Source organism: Panthera tigris, chromosome E1, assembly GCF_018350195.1.
Source record: "Panthera tigris isolate Pti1 chromosome E1, P.tigris_Pti1_mat1.1, whole genome shotgun sequence".
NCBI classification, from domain to species: Eukaryota; Metazoa; Chordata; class Mammalia; order Carnivora; family Felidae; genus Panthera; species Panthera tigris.
In genome coordinates, this window is record NC_056673.1 from 27,077,049 (window position 1) to 27,092,923 (window position 15,875).

Below are 15,875 nucleotides of genomic sequence, written 5' to 3' on the forward strand. Positions count from 1 at the left end.
GCACCTACGTGGTTCAGTCAGTTAAGCGTCTGACTCTGGATCTCAGCTCAGGTCATAATCTCCCAGTTCATGAGTTTGAGCCCAACACGGGGCTCAAACTCACGAATTTGCTGTCAGTGCAGAGCCTGCTTGGGATTCTCTTTCTCCCTTGCTTTCTGCCCATCCCTGCCCTCTCATGTTCTCTCTCAAATAATTATTAAAATAAAATAATAAGCATTTTTTAAATTAAAAAAAAGGGGGGATCAATTACATTCTCATTCTATAGTTCAAAGGAAAAAAATTAAGATAGTCTCCCAGACAGTATGAGGTTCTTTGAACTGCTTGGACTGATAGGTTGTACAGTTCTGTACTGTGTGACACTAAAAAGTTACTTTGAATAAACTCTAATACGCTTGATTCCAAAGCTTTAACACCCATCTACATATACATATACTTCTAATAATCAGTGTAAATGTAAAACATTTTTCTTAAAAAGTAGGCTTCACACTCAATGTGAGGCTTGCATTTATGACCCTGAGATCAACAGTTGACATGTTCTACTGACTGAGCCAGCCAGGCACCCAATTCAAGACATTTTTAGAACATGACAATCTAAATGAAACACACACCTGAAGTATAAAAAAGGCACAACATAAATGTTAAGTTTATCTTCGTAACAAAATCTTGCAATGTTTAAGTGCTAATATTAAAGCATATTTTATTTCAGGATATGAATCACTAATTTGTCTTCTATAGATGGACTTATGTACTTAGCACAGTCTTATCACACTGCAGGTACAAAATTTAAATTCATTAAATCTAAAACTTAAAATTTTTCCAAATAGATCTATGCTGAATAGAAAGACATTTCACAGAAACATACCAAGTCATGAAAGTAGTTAAAATCAAATTTAGTAACAGCTTCAAGTTTGCAGATTTAACCAAAATTAATATACAAAAAAAGGTAGATCCTTTTATTGTATTTGAATAAATTATACATAGGGAAGGAAAAAAAGGAAAGAAAACCACCCCACAATCTTTTATACCTTTCAACGCAATTACTTTGCTAGCTGGATTCATGATGGCGCTGTCTGCTGAAATTGGTCTTCGAATTGGATTACTTGGGTCATTCATATCAATGATTACCACCTGGGCCTGCTCTCCTACTTTCTCTCTAATGCAGATGAATTTGTCTGACTCCATAGTTAGGGTACTGAAGCCAATATTTGCTGGGTTTATACCCAGATTCTGGAGCTGGGGAAAAAAACCAAAAACATAATAAGTCATGTTACAAAGTGAATCAGAAAGACTTGATATTCACGTATTGTCATTACCTCATTTAACCATTAATGCTTCAAGGTCAACAGTAACAACTCCGTTATTCATTCAAATGAGGCTATTGATAGCCAAATGATGGACCTTCAGTTCTTCCAACTAATACAGCATTCAACTATTTTATTATAACCTTGTAGTTATAACTAGAGATATGTTAACTTTGTGGTTATAACTAAGAGGCAGAACAAATACATAAAAAGGTAAAGGAAACAGCTACCTTTTGTGGTTCAGGGGATTTGAGGTCATTGACCTTTCTTGGTTTAAGGTCTGTCCTCCCTTACCCCCTTCAATATTTAGCAGTCATTTGCTCACAAGTACTGGACTTTAGGAATCTGAAAATTAACTTCAGCATAAAAAGAGATTTAAAACTTCAGAGTTCTTATGTAAAGGAACTAACAAAAGGAACTAACAAAAGCAGACACGTAAACAATTGGCAATGCTTTGCCAAAAGCGCCAAAACAAAGATATGTAAGAGGGACCTGGTTAAAGGCGGCCCACAGCTAAGGGAATGTGTCCAAGGAAGGTAGAAAAGAGAATGCTCAACAGAAGAACAAATACTAAGATCCAGATATATGACTATGAAAGGCTTGCGGAGCAAAGAATTAAAACTGATAAGCTGAGGGGCGCCTGGGTGGCTCAGCGGGTTAAGCGGCCGACTTTGGCTCAGGTCATGATCTCGCACTCCGTGAGTTCAAGCCCCGCGTCGGGCTCTGTGCTGACAGCTCAGAGCCTGGAGCCTGTTTCAGATTCTGTGTCTCCCTCTCTCTGGCCCTCCCCTGTTCATGCTCTGTCTCTCCCTGTCTCAAAAAATAAATAAAACGTTACCAAAAAAAAATTAAAAAAAATAAAACTGATGAGCTGAATGTATCCCAGTAAGAATCCTGAATGTCTCCAAAGGCAAAGGAAGCTACTTAAGGGTTTTTACAAGGAAAATAATGGAATCAGATTTGCTTTGTATATTAAGAAGATATTAAAGTATTTGCTAAATAAATATAGAGAATCTAAAGATGGTAGGTTTTTGAAAACCACGTAAGTGTGTGAGAAAAAGGCACTTGCTAGAAGGAGGTCTCTACCAGAGTGGGTCATTAATATTCTGGTGCCTAAATGTAGTCTAACAGATTAAGTACCGCTACAAAGTTACTGAAGGTTTCATTAGCCTTGGCCAGACTATTTTTTTCCTTTTTTCCAACGGATAATAAATTCACATGGAACAAAATCCAACGCAAAATTAAAAAGCCCGCACACACACACACACACACGTCTTCCTTCTGCCCGTGACCACCCAGATATCCAATTTTCCTCCCCAGAGACCACCATTGTCACTACTCTCTTATGGACTGGCCTGAGCCAAGTTAACTGTATTTTATCTAAATTCTTTTGTCAAATTCTGCTAATCACACTTAATAACTAGGCCAGCTTCTGAATAAAATAAAACATAAGATTAAGAGACTACATTTTATTTTCACTTCAACGACTGCAAGCACAACCAGTTACAAAGTGTAGTTACAATAACTTAGTTACTGAATACCAGGGCAAGGAGTCAAGCAATAGTCTAACTATTAATACAAACATGATAATAAAGTAGAAGATTAACTACCTTTACAAATTCAAGTATATACTGCAATGCAAGGCAAGTATACAAGCTGATAAATAATTTGTAACAAATTTGGTTAAAATAAAATCTTAGGAATTATTAACTTTCATTTCTTCATGACTTTAACTTTTGTAGTAACTTTTAGGTCCAGAACTAATGAAGGAAGATAAATGAGGACCCCAACCACATACGAAGGGATTGTGGGTGGGCTTCAAAAGGCCTTATACAAAACAAGTTGTCCATCTAGTTTCAAAGATATATACATCTATTTTTCTGAGTGGATGGGTCCTCAGACTCATGTAATTTTCTTTTTATTTATTTATTTTTGAGAGAGAGAGAGAGAGAGAGAGAGAGAGAGAGAGGGAAAGAGAGAGCAGAGTAGGGGCAAAGAGAGAGGGAGAAAGAAAATCCCAAGCAGGCTCCACAGTCATGTGGGGGTCCATCTTATGAGCCATGAGATCACGACCTGAGCTGAAATCAAGAGTCAAATGCTTAACTGACTGAGCCACCCAGGTGGCCCTGTAGGGGAATTTTAACCTGTTAATAGTGAATATTTGACATCAAAGCATACTGGCTCATATGTAATAGTAAATAAATTAATCTTCATTGTAGAAGTATCCACAAAGTTGGACACTTAACCAACTGAGCTACCCAGGCGCCCCTCCATTGTAACCTTTCTAGTAATTGTGGAGAAAAACTTCTAATGGCTTACAGACTACCTAGAACTATATGTGTAAGAGCAACATGTTATCTTCTAAACTATTCTGTAAAAGAAGAATTCTAGGTTTCTAAGTCACTACAGCAAGCATTCACATAAGACAATTTTGAGCTTCAATTGTCACAGCTTAAGTCCTCGAATGTTGAGAAAGAGTAAAAACTAATAGTGTGGGTCAAATAGTAACTAACTGAATCTCAAATTACTCTTCAGAGGTAGGTGCAAGACAACTATAAGAAAAGAAAACTATTAGGAAAGACAGTAGAGGAAGAAAAAAAGAAAGTCGAGAAATCTGTGTTTCTTACTTCCCAGCTAGGTCCCCAAATAAATGTAGTCAAAAAAGCATGTTGTCAACAGTAAGCACTGACCTCCAACCTCAGGGTTGTTTTATTTGAAGAAAAAGCAGATTTGCTTACAAATGGATGGGGTTCTTGCACTCCTTGCAATCTATGTAATCCTTATATATATTTTTTCTCATTCTTCATTTACACATTCTACCAAGCAAGCTATGCATATATATTTTTTATCTTTTCTACCAAGAATGTCCTAGTGCTATTCAAAATACTCCATATGAAAGACATGCTTTATTTAAAAAACAAAGTTAAACAAAAGGCAAGTGTCAAGCTCTCACCAATTCCACGTTTAAACATTTTAAAAAGCATACATAATCAATGCCCATTTATACAACTACATAGGAAACTGCTCCTTCCTACAAAGTCTCTCCCAGTTGTTAAGTGACAGAACTTCAAGTGACATATTCCTATCAGTTCAGAGAAAGTTACATTTGACTCTACTTCTTCAAATAAGATCAGTAAGATTTTTTTCCTTACTAGTGATCCTTTTCCAGTGAGAGTGCTCAGAATACTCACCAATTCTTCCCATATTTTCCCATGACATATTCAAAAGGGAAAGATCCCAAAACACACAGTAATAGGGCAAGTCACCATCATTAACAGTGAATCACTGGGTTCTACTGAAATCAGTATTGCACTACATGCTAACTTGGATGTAAATTAAAAATATATATATAAGTAAATAAAAAAATAAAAGGGTTATACTAGACAACTATGTCTACTAATACCTATATAGATTAAACTTTTAAAATGCAACAATGGGGGTGCACCTGGGTGGCTCAGTTCTTCTAAGCATCCAATCCTTGGTTTTGGCTCAGGCCATGATCTTGCGGTTCTTGAGTTTGAGCCCCATATGGGACTCTGTGCTGGCAGTGCAGAGCCTGCTTGGGATTTTCTGTGTCTCCTTTCTCTCAGCCCCTCCCCTCCACTTGTGTGCCCAGTCTCTCTCTCTCTCAAAAATAAATAAACTTAAAAAAAAAAAAAAGCAACAATGTTTTTTAAAAAGTTTTTATTTATTTTTTTTAGAGAGAGAGAGAGAAAGAGCACATGCAAGCAAGTGGGGGAGAGGGAGAGAAAGAGAATCCCAAGCAGGCTCCACACCCCTCAAAAAAGGTTTTATTTTCAAAACACCACAAGCCATACAAATTCTTAGTCAATTATAAAGGTCTCATGGTATATGAGCAATCTACCACAGAAACTGTGCAACAAACCACTAATAAACTCAGAGGGCATATGAGTCTCCAAACTTGCAGCAATTTTCAGAGAATACATAATAATATCCAAATTCTGGCTACATTTTTTTATATTCTCAATTGACAAAATGTTGCTACTATTGAACATGGGGATATTCTGTTTTGACATATGCTTGGAAATTTCTAGTAAGAATTTTTTTAACTTCAAAAAACTTATACTTTTTATTATAAATTAAAAAGAACATGGAGTTGGGGCAGTAGCTCAATCGGTTAAGGGTCTGACTCTTGATTTCCGCTCAGGTTGGTGAGATGGAGCCCCCTGTCGGGCTCCACGCTGACAGTGCAGAACCTGCTTGGGATTCTCTCTCTCCCCCTCCTCCACTCTTACTCACTCTAAATAAACTTAAAATTTTTTTTTAATTAAAAATATGGAATCAATAAACTTAGGTCCAAGAAAAGGGGTTACTTATTTTTTTTAATAGTTATATGCATATGGCAAAGTATTCAAACAGTACAAAAGGGTATACTGAGAAGTGACCCACCTATGCTTCCAGTAATACCTCTCTCCCCCCAGCAATTAGAGATGCTTTTCCATCTTAGAGACAACCTATGTATATGAAAGTATAGATTTCCATCCTTCCTTTAAACAAAGAAAAACAAAAGACTAATTGCACATGCACAAAACCATACAAATTATCAACTTCTCTGAAAACCAACTCAAATGTTGCAATTCGTTTGGTTTCCACACTACATTTTGGGCACTGGTCCATAAATGCATATTGTAGGGCCTGACACTTAAGCCTAGATTAGTTTCCAAAAAGTTAAGTCAATTTATTGTTAATCGGCCAAACCAAAACTCTGGAGAGTCCTGGAGTTACATTTTAGAAATGATACAAAAATGTTTCTTCTTCCTTCTCCTCTCCCTCTCACCCCAATTTGGATTAACATGCCTGGGGGCGGTGGGGGGGTAGGGACACTACATTTCTAGTTTTTGTAGTGAGGCATACAGATAGTATTTCAGACCCCCTATTATCTAGAGAACACAGAAGGTTCTTCACTCAACTAGACAATTACTATAAAAATATATAACATTTATTATAAAGTACAAGTGCCATTCAAAATTAGTTCGTTCTGTAGATTCTTCATAAGGACAAAACGTCTGGGTTTTAGTGCCAGTTTTGTCACTTCGATGATCATGGGCTAATCAGTTATCTGTGTACCTGTTTCCTCCTCTGGAACTTCTGAGATAACAGTACCTCCCAGAATTGTGTTTAATGTAGAGCACTTAGAACAATGTCTGACACACAGTAAAGGCTCAATAGATACTTTTAAGAACACACAACTCAAGAGTACTTAGGCTCAAGATTAGCTTTTCTTGTATTTACATTTATCTACTTAATTCAGCTGTCCTACAGGTTGGATGCAACTCTGGGTGTGAATATCTTTTGACTACTGATAATAGATTAGAGGTCTCTGGGTGCTAAACTTACTCAGACACTGTGAAATGCCATTTTTTTCCTTTTTAAAGAATAGGAAATTACACTCAACAAACTTTCAATTCTGTTCTTTAATTTGCCTAAACTTAGGTAGAAACCAAAATCTTCAATACCATGTAACATGGAACCATGTAACATTTTCAAAGTAAGTAACCCTATTTTATTTTAATTCCTTTTTTAGGTGCACCATGGAACACTGCTAAAGCTTTCTAACAAACTTGGCAAATATGCTCTACCACCTTTGCTGAGGGAGCAAGTTGGGAAAGCTAATGCAAACAGATGGCATAAGGTCAGTACCATCAAAAATTCTCTTTAGCTTAAAGAGCTCAATACTAAAAAAAAAAAAAAAAACAAAAAAACAACCAGAAGTTAAAATGTAAAGCAAGCATAGAATTTCACTCTTCAATGTGCAGAAAAGCTTAGGCCACCTGGTTAAAAAACACACACCCACCTCTATACTACACCTTTCCAAAACCAGAGTTTCCCAATGTTTCCTAATCATCCCATGCCACATAATTCCAAGTCAATTCATCCAACTAAATTTAAGTTCTTCAAATAAAAGAACTTTCTTAAAGAGTGAAAGCCTCTTCCATCTTTGCTCTTCAATATGTCTAACTAATGTTATAGAGGCAAGAATGATCTTACAGAAAGACAGCATTTCTTTTATAATATGTATACTATTAATTACTTTTCAGGACAATTATAAATTAAAAGAGGTTCATGAAATCAGGAGTCCACACTAGTATAAATAAAAAAATAATAATTAACAAAAAATGAAAAACTGTTCCTTATAGGGGCACCTGTGTGGCTCAGTTGGTTAAGTGTCCAACTTCGGCTCAGGTCATGATCTCGCGGTTTGTGTGTTCAAGCCCCGCGTTGGGCTCTGTGCTGACAGCTCAGAGCCTGGAGCCTGCTTCAGATTCTGTGTCTTTTGGTCTCTCGGCCCCTCCCCTGCTCATGTTCTGTCTCTCTCTGTCTCTCAATAATAAATAAACATTAAAAAAAAAAAATTAAAAAAAAAAAAAAGAAAAAAGAAAAACTGTTCCTTATAAAGAAAGCAAACTTAAAAATGGTGAAAGACCAGGGCACCTAGGTGGCTCAGTCCGTTAAGCATCTGGCTTCAGCTCAGGCGATGATCTCGCAGTTTGTGAGTTTGAGCCCCACACTGGGCTCTAACAGCTCAGAGCCTGGAGCCTGCTTCAGATTCGGTGTCTCTTCCTCTCTCTGTCCCTCCCATGCTCATGCTCTGTCTCTGTCTCTCAATAATAAATAAAAGTTAAAAAAAAAAATTCTCAAAAAGTGGTGAAAGACCAATCAATAGAATTTTTAAACAGTCACTCTTTTGCAAGTATCACAATAATTGATTCAGAGAAGAATCATCAATGGATACTAAAATTAATAGATGAAATTTTGAGGAATGACATATTTACATAGTTTCACGGTATTTCCTAAGACACTTGGGGAAAAGAGATTCAGAGTGAAGAAACCTGTCAGACACAACCTTCATCAAACAATCAAAGTTAATACCACCAGCAATGGGTCAAATCAACAGTATGTTTCCTGATATGATGAAGTACAAAGAAGACATTACTTCTGTGGTATTCTTGCTGAAAGTACATAACATGGACTAATCACGAGGACCCATTTTTGAGGAATCAAAATTGAGGAACATTAACAAAACAAGTGATGTATACTTTTTCAGAAGTATCTATGTTTTAAAATACAGAGTTCCAGTCTGGCTCTGGGCTGACAACATAGAGCCTGCTTGGGATTCTCTCTTTCCTTCTCTGCCTACCACCTCCCACTAGTGTTCTCCCCCTGCCCCTCTCTCTTTCTCTCAAAAAAATGAACTTAAGAAAAATAAATAAGGGCACCTGGATGGCTCAATTTGTTGAGTGTGCAACTCATGATTTTCACTCAGGTCATGATCTCAAGGTTTGAGGAATACAGCCCTGTGTCAGGCTCTGCACCGACAGCACAAAACCTGCTCAGGATTCTCTCTCTCCCTTGCACTTTCTCTCAAAATAAATTAAAAATTTTTTTTCTTATTTTCTAAAGACGTATACTGAAGTATTTAGGAACGGTCATGATGGCTTGAATCTCTTTAAAATGTTTAAAACAAAAGAAACACATATAGCAAAATATTAAAAATCTAGATGACTGGGTATATGGCTCTCCCCAGTTCTTATATGAAAGCTTCCTATTTTTTTCAAGTTTTTAAAAAGGGATTAATTTCTATTCTCTTACAAGGTTACAGAAATTGAAAATTAAATGTATAAGGATCAGATTTTTATTAGGCAATTTACCTGTAGGGCAGGAAGGAACAATACAACTTTCAAAAGGTAAAGATGAAAATCAAACCAAAGAATGATGTAATTCAAGTTAGTTATACTCTAAAGGAGTTGTCCAATCAGAACAAAGATTTGTCGCACTGTCCAAGACCGAAACGACTGGTCACGTGCAGCTATTCAATTTTAAGTATATAGAATTTAATATTCAGCTCTCCAGTCACACTACGCACATTTCGAGTACTCAACAGCTACATGTGACTACTATTGGAAGGCACAAAATATACATTTCCATCGTTGCACAGTCTAATGAAGGGCAATGTTTTCAGACGTTTTTCCTGAGAGTCCAACAAGGAGAAAAAGGATTAACTTAAAATTAAACTCTGGCAAAATAGGAAGGACAATTGGTAAAGTTATACAAGAATTTCAAACAAGACAAAGAGACGGATGAAAAAGTAGAACCTTCAAGTTTTAAAGTCCAGATAGCTTGCAGGAGGCTTGAGAGAAAAAAATCTGCAAAGTTCAACACTAGCAGAAGTGAGAACCCAAGGGAAGAACTCCTCAATCTAGGTGCTCTTTCCCCTCAAGAAATCACTACACTTTCAAACAGCAAAGGCCCAGGGTTACAAAGGATTAAGAATGTGCAGATATAATAAGATGTAATTTCTTCAAAAAACAGGAGAAAAGAGGGGCCTGTCTCTATGCTTGATAAACTGCCACTGCCTCAATTTCTAAGATATTCATCAATATCATAAAGCTTTTGGAGAAAGATACACAACTGTATGATGAATCTCTAATTTAAAAAATAAGTGTGGAAAAGATTGTATTAAAATCAGAGATATGATAAAATTTTTTTATTTTTATTTATTTTGAGAAAGAGACAATATGGGCAGGCACAGAGAGTGAGGGAGAGCCAGAATCCCAGGCAGGCTCCCTGCAATCAGCACAAAGCCCAACACAGGGCTCGATCTCAAGAACCTTGAGATCATGACCTGAACCAAGAGCAAGAGTTGGGACGCTTAACCAACTGAGCCACCCAGGCACCCCTAAAAAAAAAAAATTTTTTTTTGAACTTCAGCAGTATTAGATTCAGAAATCTATGTTGAAGACTCATCAGTTTTTAATGACTTAAAAGCTTTGTTTTTCCTGTCTTGATTCTGGAACTATACTTGATTTGACTGTAAACATGGCAACAGAAAAGAGAAAGTGTTCATTCATGCTTGAGCAAAGCATGCCTAGGTGCTACGTGGAGGGTTAAGGTGATTTAGCACACATCAAGCACTTAAAACAGTGCAAGGCCACATAAGCACTCCCTATTTCATGGATTTATTTTACAGTACCTACTCTGGGACTGTGACATCATGATATATGCTTTTTCAAAACAGAATGGCTCTGATGTCATCCTACTAACATTACATAGTCAAACCTATGGTAGGCCAATTTGCTTTACTCAAAACACATTACTAAACACAGCTTAGAAAACCCTTTATATATATGGCAGGAATCAGGAACCCAGTGATGGTTAGTACCTTATTAGAATACATTAGTGATTAAACTGTGAAGATAGTGTTAAAAGGACTGAATGGACTATGGCTGTACGCAATCCAATAATATGCATTTATTATAAAAGGCAGAAAATGCTAGAAGACAATACAACCAGGTAAAACCATGCACTTTCTTTTCTTACGTTTATTTTTGAGAGAAAGAGAGAAGGAGAGAGTGCACACGGGAGCAAGCAAGGAGAGGCAGAGGGGGTGAGAATCCCAAGCAGGCTCTGCACTGACAGAGAGCCTGAGCAGAGAGCCTGACGTGGGGCTCAATCCCACGAACTGCAAGACCGTGACCTGAGCCAAAATCAAGAGTCAAATGCTTAACCAACTGAGCCACCCAGGCACCCCCATGCTATTCTTCAATGCCCAATTCTTGGACTAAAGAGGAAGACTCTGTTAGCACAGTCTCCATCACACAGCAACCAATCACAATTGTTTGTGCCTACAAACATCATATAATTAAAGGAATATTCATCTTGCTTTGAGCCTACTAATTTCAACCGACAGTTGTTACATTTGATCAATAGGAACATTCACTGCAAACAGCCTTCTTTATAAGCATACTCAGGGAGTTTGCTTCCTAATGACTGGTAAACTCAGAAGAGAACTCATTTACCAGCTGTATCAGCTGAAAATCAAAATACATTAAAACTTGTGTTTATGACAGCATTACTAAAAACATGTCTCATAATTAGTGCTTAGCTTTACACTTTCCAGATCCTTCCTCCTGGTTTCATCTGAAGAGTTACAACGGAAAGGAAGTACGTACAAGCTAGTATATTTCAGATGAGTCTATTTTGTAGGTACTCTATGTATTGTCCTATTTCAGTTACCTTTTCTGTAAATGAATTCTGTATCTTGATAAAGACTTACTAGTAAGTGTTACCACTAGAGAGTTAAGAAGTCAACAATTTGAGAAAGACCTGCTGATACCTGGATATCACTCAATGCTGTTATTTTTTTCAATGTAGTTACTTTGAAGTTAAGTGCCTGAAGATTTGGTTAACTTCCTATCCCAAGTATTCCACTCAGCATAATTTCCTTTAAAAACCCCTAAACATCCTCTACCTTCACTAATATCAATCACAGTGGAAAAAAAAATGCTGACACCAGTCACTTCACTGAGCCCTTGAAACTAGCCATGAAACTAGCAGAATGTCAAATAAAAACTGCAGTTTGTCTTCTACAGGAAATGAAGACAAATGCTGAGAATGCAGCATTCTTTTAGTTCTTCCATCAACAGGATACTGGCCATTGTTTTGTGTACTCCACACATTTCAAGCAAGAAGTAAAAATGCTTTTAACTCTTGCTGACCCTTTGTTTCCACTCCATGTTAGCCTTTCAGGCAATCACAGTCTCTTAGGAGAATTTGACTCTGGTCACTCACTCCAAAATTAAGTACTATATTCAAGAAGGAACCACAGTTGGACTGTAAGACTATTAGTTTTGGTAAATTATCAGGAAACTCAAAAAGAATTTTTCCCACTTGTAGCCAACTACTGACTGGAAAATTTTAAAACCTTAAATTTGACTCACTCTTAAAAAACAGTCCAATAATTAGATGAAATACTACACCTCGATTCTGATCAAACTACAGGGGAATATTGGGAAGTTTTTAAGTCTCAAATCTTGCAGATTCTCCAAGGTCATGTCCTTTTCTGCATAAATGTCATTCAGCTGGCACAGAACAAGTGAATGCTACCAAAATCATAACTCATTATAGGTATGTATGTTATGTGTGTTAGGGGAAGCGGGGGGGGGGGGGGGGGGGGGTCGTAGACTTTATCCAAACACTCTTTTCGAAGTACTAGAAATGAGGCTTACTTTGAGGGTCCAAGATTATAAAACTTAGAGCTGACCTAACCTAAAAATCTTCAAAGGATGATGTGAATGTCCCTAGGCAGACACCACAGGCTTGGTTTCCTGGTGTAAGTAACTGAAACATCTGGTCAGTTTCCTTACTATTAAAACTGTAAAGAAATTTCATTCTATGACACAACTTCTCAACAACTTCCCAAAATGTATTTTTAAGTGGGAACCCAGTGATTCAGCCCAACCCCGTTACTGCTGCACATATTCATGTCTTTTTCTACCTTATATCACATATCTGCTAGGAAATTAGACATTATGTGGTTAGTGCTCATTTTCCTAGTTGGAGCAATCATTTAAAGCATGATCAGCACAGAGGGCTACAAGTTACAAGACCAGAATCAATTTTTTACATGTGAATCACTGGAATATTTCCCTGTGAACCTAAATGCCAAAAATTCCAAGTTCAACAGAGTGAATGAATTAACACTCAGCATGGAGAGTTACAAGCTTTCTCAAAATCATTTAATATTAACAAATTCAGGGAGTCTGAAACATTAAAATAACTGACCAGGATTTATTTTCTAATACATATTGAGCATCTATTATTTGGCAACTTAACATCAATTGAGTATTTTATAGCCTGCTATTTAAGTTATATGTGAAACTGCTTTACTTTCTGTTAAGCTATAAATTTGTCATCACTACAAAGGTAACAAGGAAAGTATAACAGGTTTTAGGCTCAGAGTTTAGAGTATACAATTTGTATGTAGCTCATATATTCTAAAAAATGGAAAAAACCTTCCATCCCCAAACCCTATAGATATTGCTTCACTGTGGTCAGGGAAAGGGTATGCTATGGATGCTTATAGATTTTTTTTTTTTTTTAATTCATGGTACTAAAGCTTCCCCAGGCCTGTCTCAAATGCTGAACGCTTTAAATCTTGTTTCTTCTTTCATAGCAGTTAAATTTTCTTCCATTGTCTAAAAAGAGCTTCCATTCCAATTATTTTGGTTTCTATAACTCTTAGATTTGTAACCTATTCTGTCACACCTCCTGTTCTTTTAATTCTGGGATTTTCTCTAAATTTAAAATCTTCAAGTTAATCTTCCACATTGCTGATGTCCACAGGGGCAATTCTGCTCCTAACTCCTAACTGCTCCAGGATCAACTGTTTCTGTATATATTCTATTACTGCAGCTTTCTATTTGTATTGTATCAAGTTTCTTTACATGCCACAGATAATGCCAACAGTTCTCTGAAGTTTTCTTCCAGTTCCAATAGAAAAAAACTTTTAAAGATTTCCTCAGATCTCTTCCTAGTTCTAAAGTATTTTTTCCATAATCATACATTTTAATTAAAAGCTACTGTATGCCAGACACCACACTAATACAGACAATTCTACAGTAAATGAGCTATGGCCTCCTCTATTCAGTGCATAACAAGCACACAGTAATTACAACGGTGCAATTACAAGGGATGCATGCCTAGCCCAAATACACGTAGGGGAATACATGGTGTCTCAGAAGAAATTGAAATACCATCTAAAGAAGGACACACACTTAAAGAGAGGACAGAGGGGCGCCTGGGTGGCACGGTCGGTTGGGTGTCCAACTTCGGCTCAGGTCACGATCTCGCGGTCCATGAGTTCGAGCCCTGCGTCAGGCTCTGGGCTGATGGCTCAGAACCTGGAGCCTGCTTCCGATTCTGTGTCTGCCTCTCTCTCTGCCCCTCCCCCATTCATGCTCTGTCTCTGTCTCAAAAATAAATAAATGTTAAAAAAAAAAATTAAAAAAAAAAATAAAGAGAGGACAGAGCTACAAAACTTGGGAGAGAACAGATAGAACTAAAAACACCATTATGTACCCAAGTGGGGTATTTATTTTAGCAAGCAGACCATTCCCTAGACACTCAAAAAAGCTTTTGACTAGTATTAGAATGTAGAAAAACTAGAACTCTCATACATTGCTGGTGACGATGTAAAATGGTACACCTGCTATGAAAAAACAGTTGGGCAATACCTCAAAAAATTAAAACACAGTTCTAAACCATATGACCTGGCAATTTCACTCCTCAGTATATATCCAAAAGGACTGAAAATAGGTATTCAAACAAAAACTTTAATGTTCACAGCAGCACCATTCATAATAGCCAACAGGCGGAAAGAATCCAAAGGGGAAAGTGGGTGATGGGCATTGAGGAGGGCACCAGTCAGGATGAGCACTGGGTGTTGTATGGAAACCAATTTGACAATAAATTTCATATTAAAAAAAAAAAAAGAAAAAAAATATTTAGTCATCTGAAAAAAAACAGAATCCAAATGTCCATCAACTACTGAAAGGACAAATAAAGTGCAGTATATCTTCTACTCAATGGAGTATTGAGTAAAGGAATGAAGTATGGGATACACACTACAACATGGATGAACCTCAAACATTATGCCTAGTAAAAGTTACACAAAAAAGGTCACATATTGTATGAGTCCACTGATAGGTAAATCTGTAGGGAGAGAAAGCACATTAGTGGTTGCAGGGGATGGGAGGGGGGTGGGAATGAGAGACTTCTTAATGAATTTGGGGTTTCCTTTTGGGGAGATGAAAAGGTTTTAGAAGTAGATACAGGTGTTGGTTGCACAATGTTGTCAATGTACCATTAAATTGTTCACTTTAAAATGATTAATTTTAGGTTGTATGAATTTTATCTCAATTTTAAAAGATCTTTGGCCCTATTAATATAAATTCTTAGGAATTAGATATGCTTAATACATACTTCAAGTAGTCATTTGACTTAGTTTATAAAGACATTTAAAATTATAAGATAATTTACAGGGGTGCCTGCCTGGCTCAGTCAATAGAGCATGACAGTCTTGATCTCAGCGTTGTGAGTTCAAGCCCCATGATGGGGGCATGGAGCCTACTTAACAATAAATAAATAAAATTATAAAATAATTTACTTGGAAATGGTTTTCTACTCTTCACATTTCAGAAACCATGTTAACTCTTCATATGCACTTTTTTACACCAGTGTTTCCATAAACACTGGAAAATCCTCTCCATTGCATTAAAGTGCTTTTTAAAAAAAAAAAAAAAAAAAAAAAATCCAGGGGCCCCGGGTAGCTCAGTTGGTTAAGCATCTGACTTCAGCTCAGATCATGATCTCGCAGTTTGTGGGTTCAAGCCCCATCCCATGTTGGGCTCTGTGCTGACAGCTCAGAGCCTGGAGGCTGTTTTGGATTCTGTGTCTCCCTCTCAAAATAAATAAGCATTAAAAAGAAAACAAAATTTAAATCCATTATGGTACAATCATGGGAATTTTAGAACATACCTAAAATTCCATCTGCATATTAGGAGAGTTGTTTTTTTCACTTGTTTCTGGATTATGATCTCCAGAAATATACCCCTAATAGATTGAGTTTTTGAGGGATACTTAAAATGTTTCTTACCCCATCCAACAGTTATAACTGTGAGGCCAGAGAACAATAATTATTAGATATGTTACATTTACCTCTTACCAATCCAGATGGATTTCAAGCCTATGATAGCCTTCAATGAACATGTTGCA

The 15,875-nt window shown here is 36.9% G+C and overlaps 1 protein-coding gene and 1 long non-coding RNA gene across 2 annotated transcripts in view; one reads left to right on the plus strand and one right to left on the minus strand.

The window, feature by feature from the left end:
• The window catches only part of LOC122233755, a 56,333-nt gene extending 44,077 nt beyond the window's left edge, over positions 1-12,256 (plus strand). The window contains exons 2-3 of the long non-coding RNA XR_006211454.1: positions 6,847-6,954; positions 11,693-12,256. This is a non-coding gene — a long non-coding RNA (uncharacterized LOC122233755). The remainder of the gene's footprint in view (positions 1-6,846; positions 6,955-11,692) is intronic.
• The window catches only part of CLTC (clathrin heavy chain), a 65,862-nt gene that overhangs the window by 40,966 nt on the left and 9,021 nt on the right, over positions 1-15,875 (minus strand). The window contains exon 2 of the mRNA XM_007086740.3: positions 1,026-1,233. Within this exon, the coding sequence (XP_007086802.1) occupies positions 1,026-1,233 (208 nt within the window). The remainder of the gene's footprint in view (positions 1-1,025; positions 1,234-15,875) is intronic.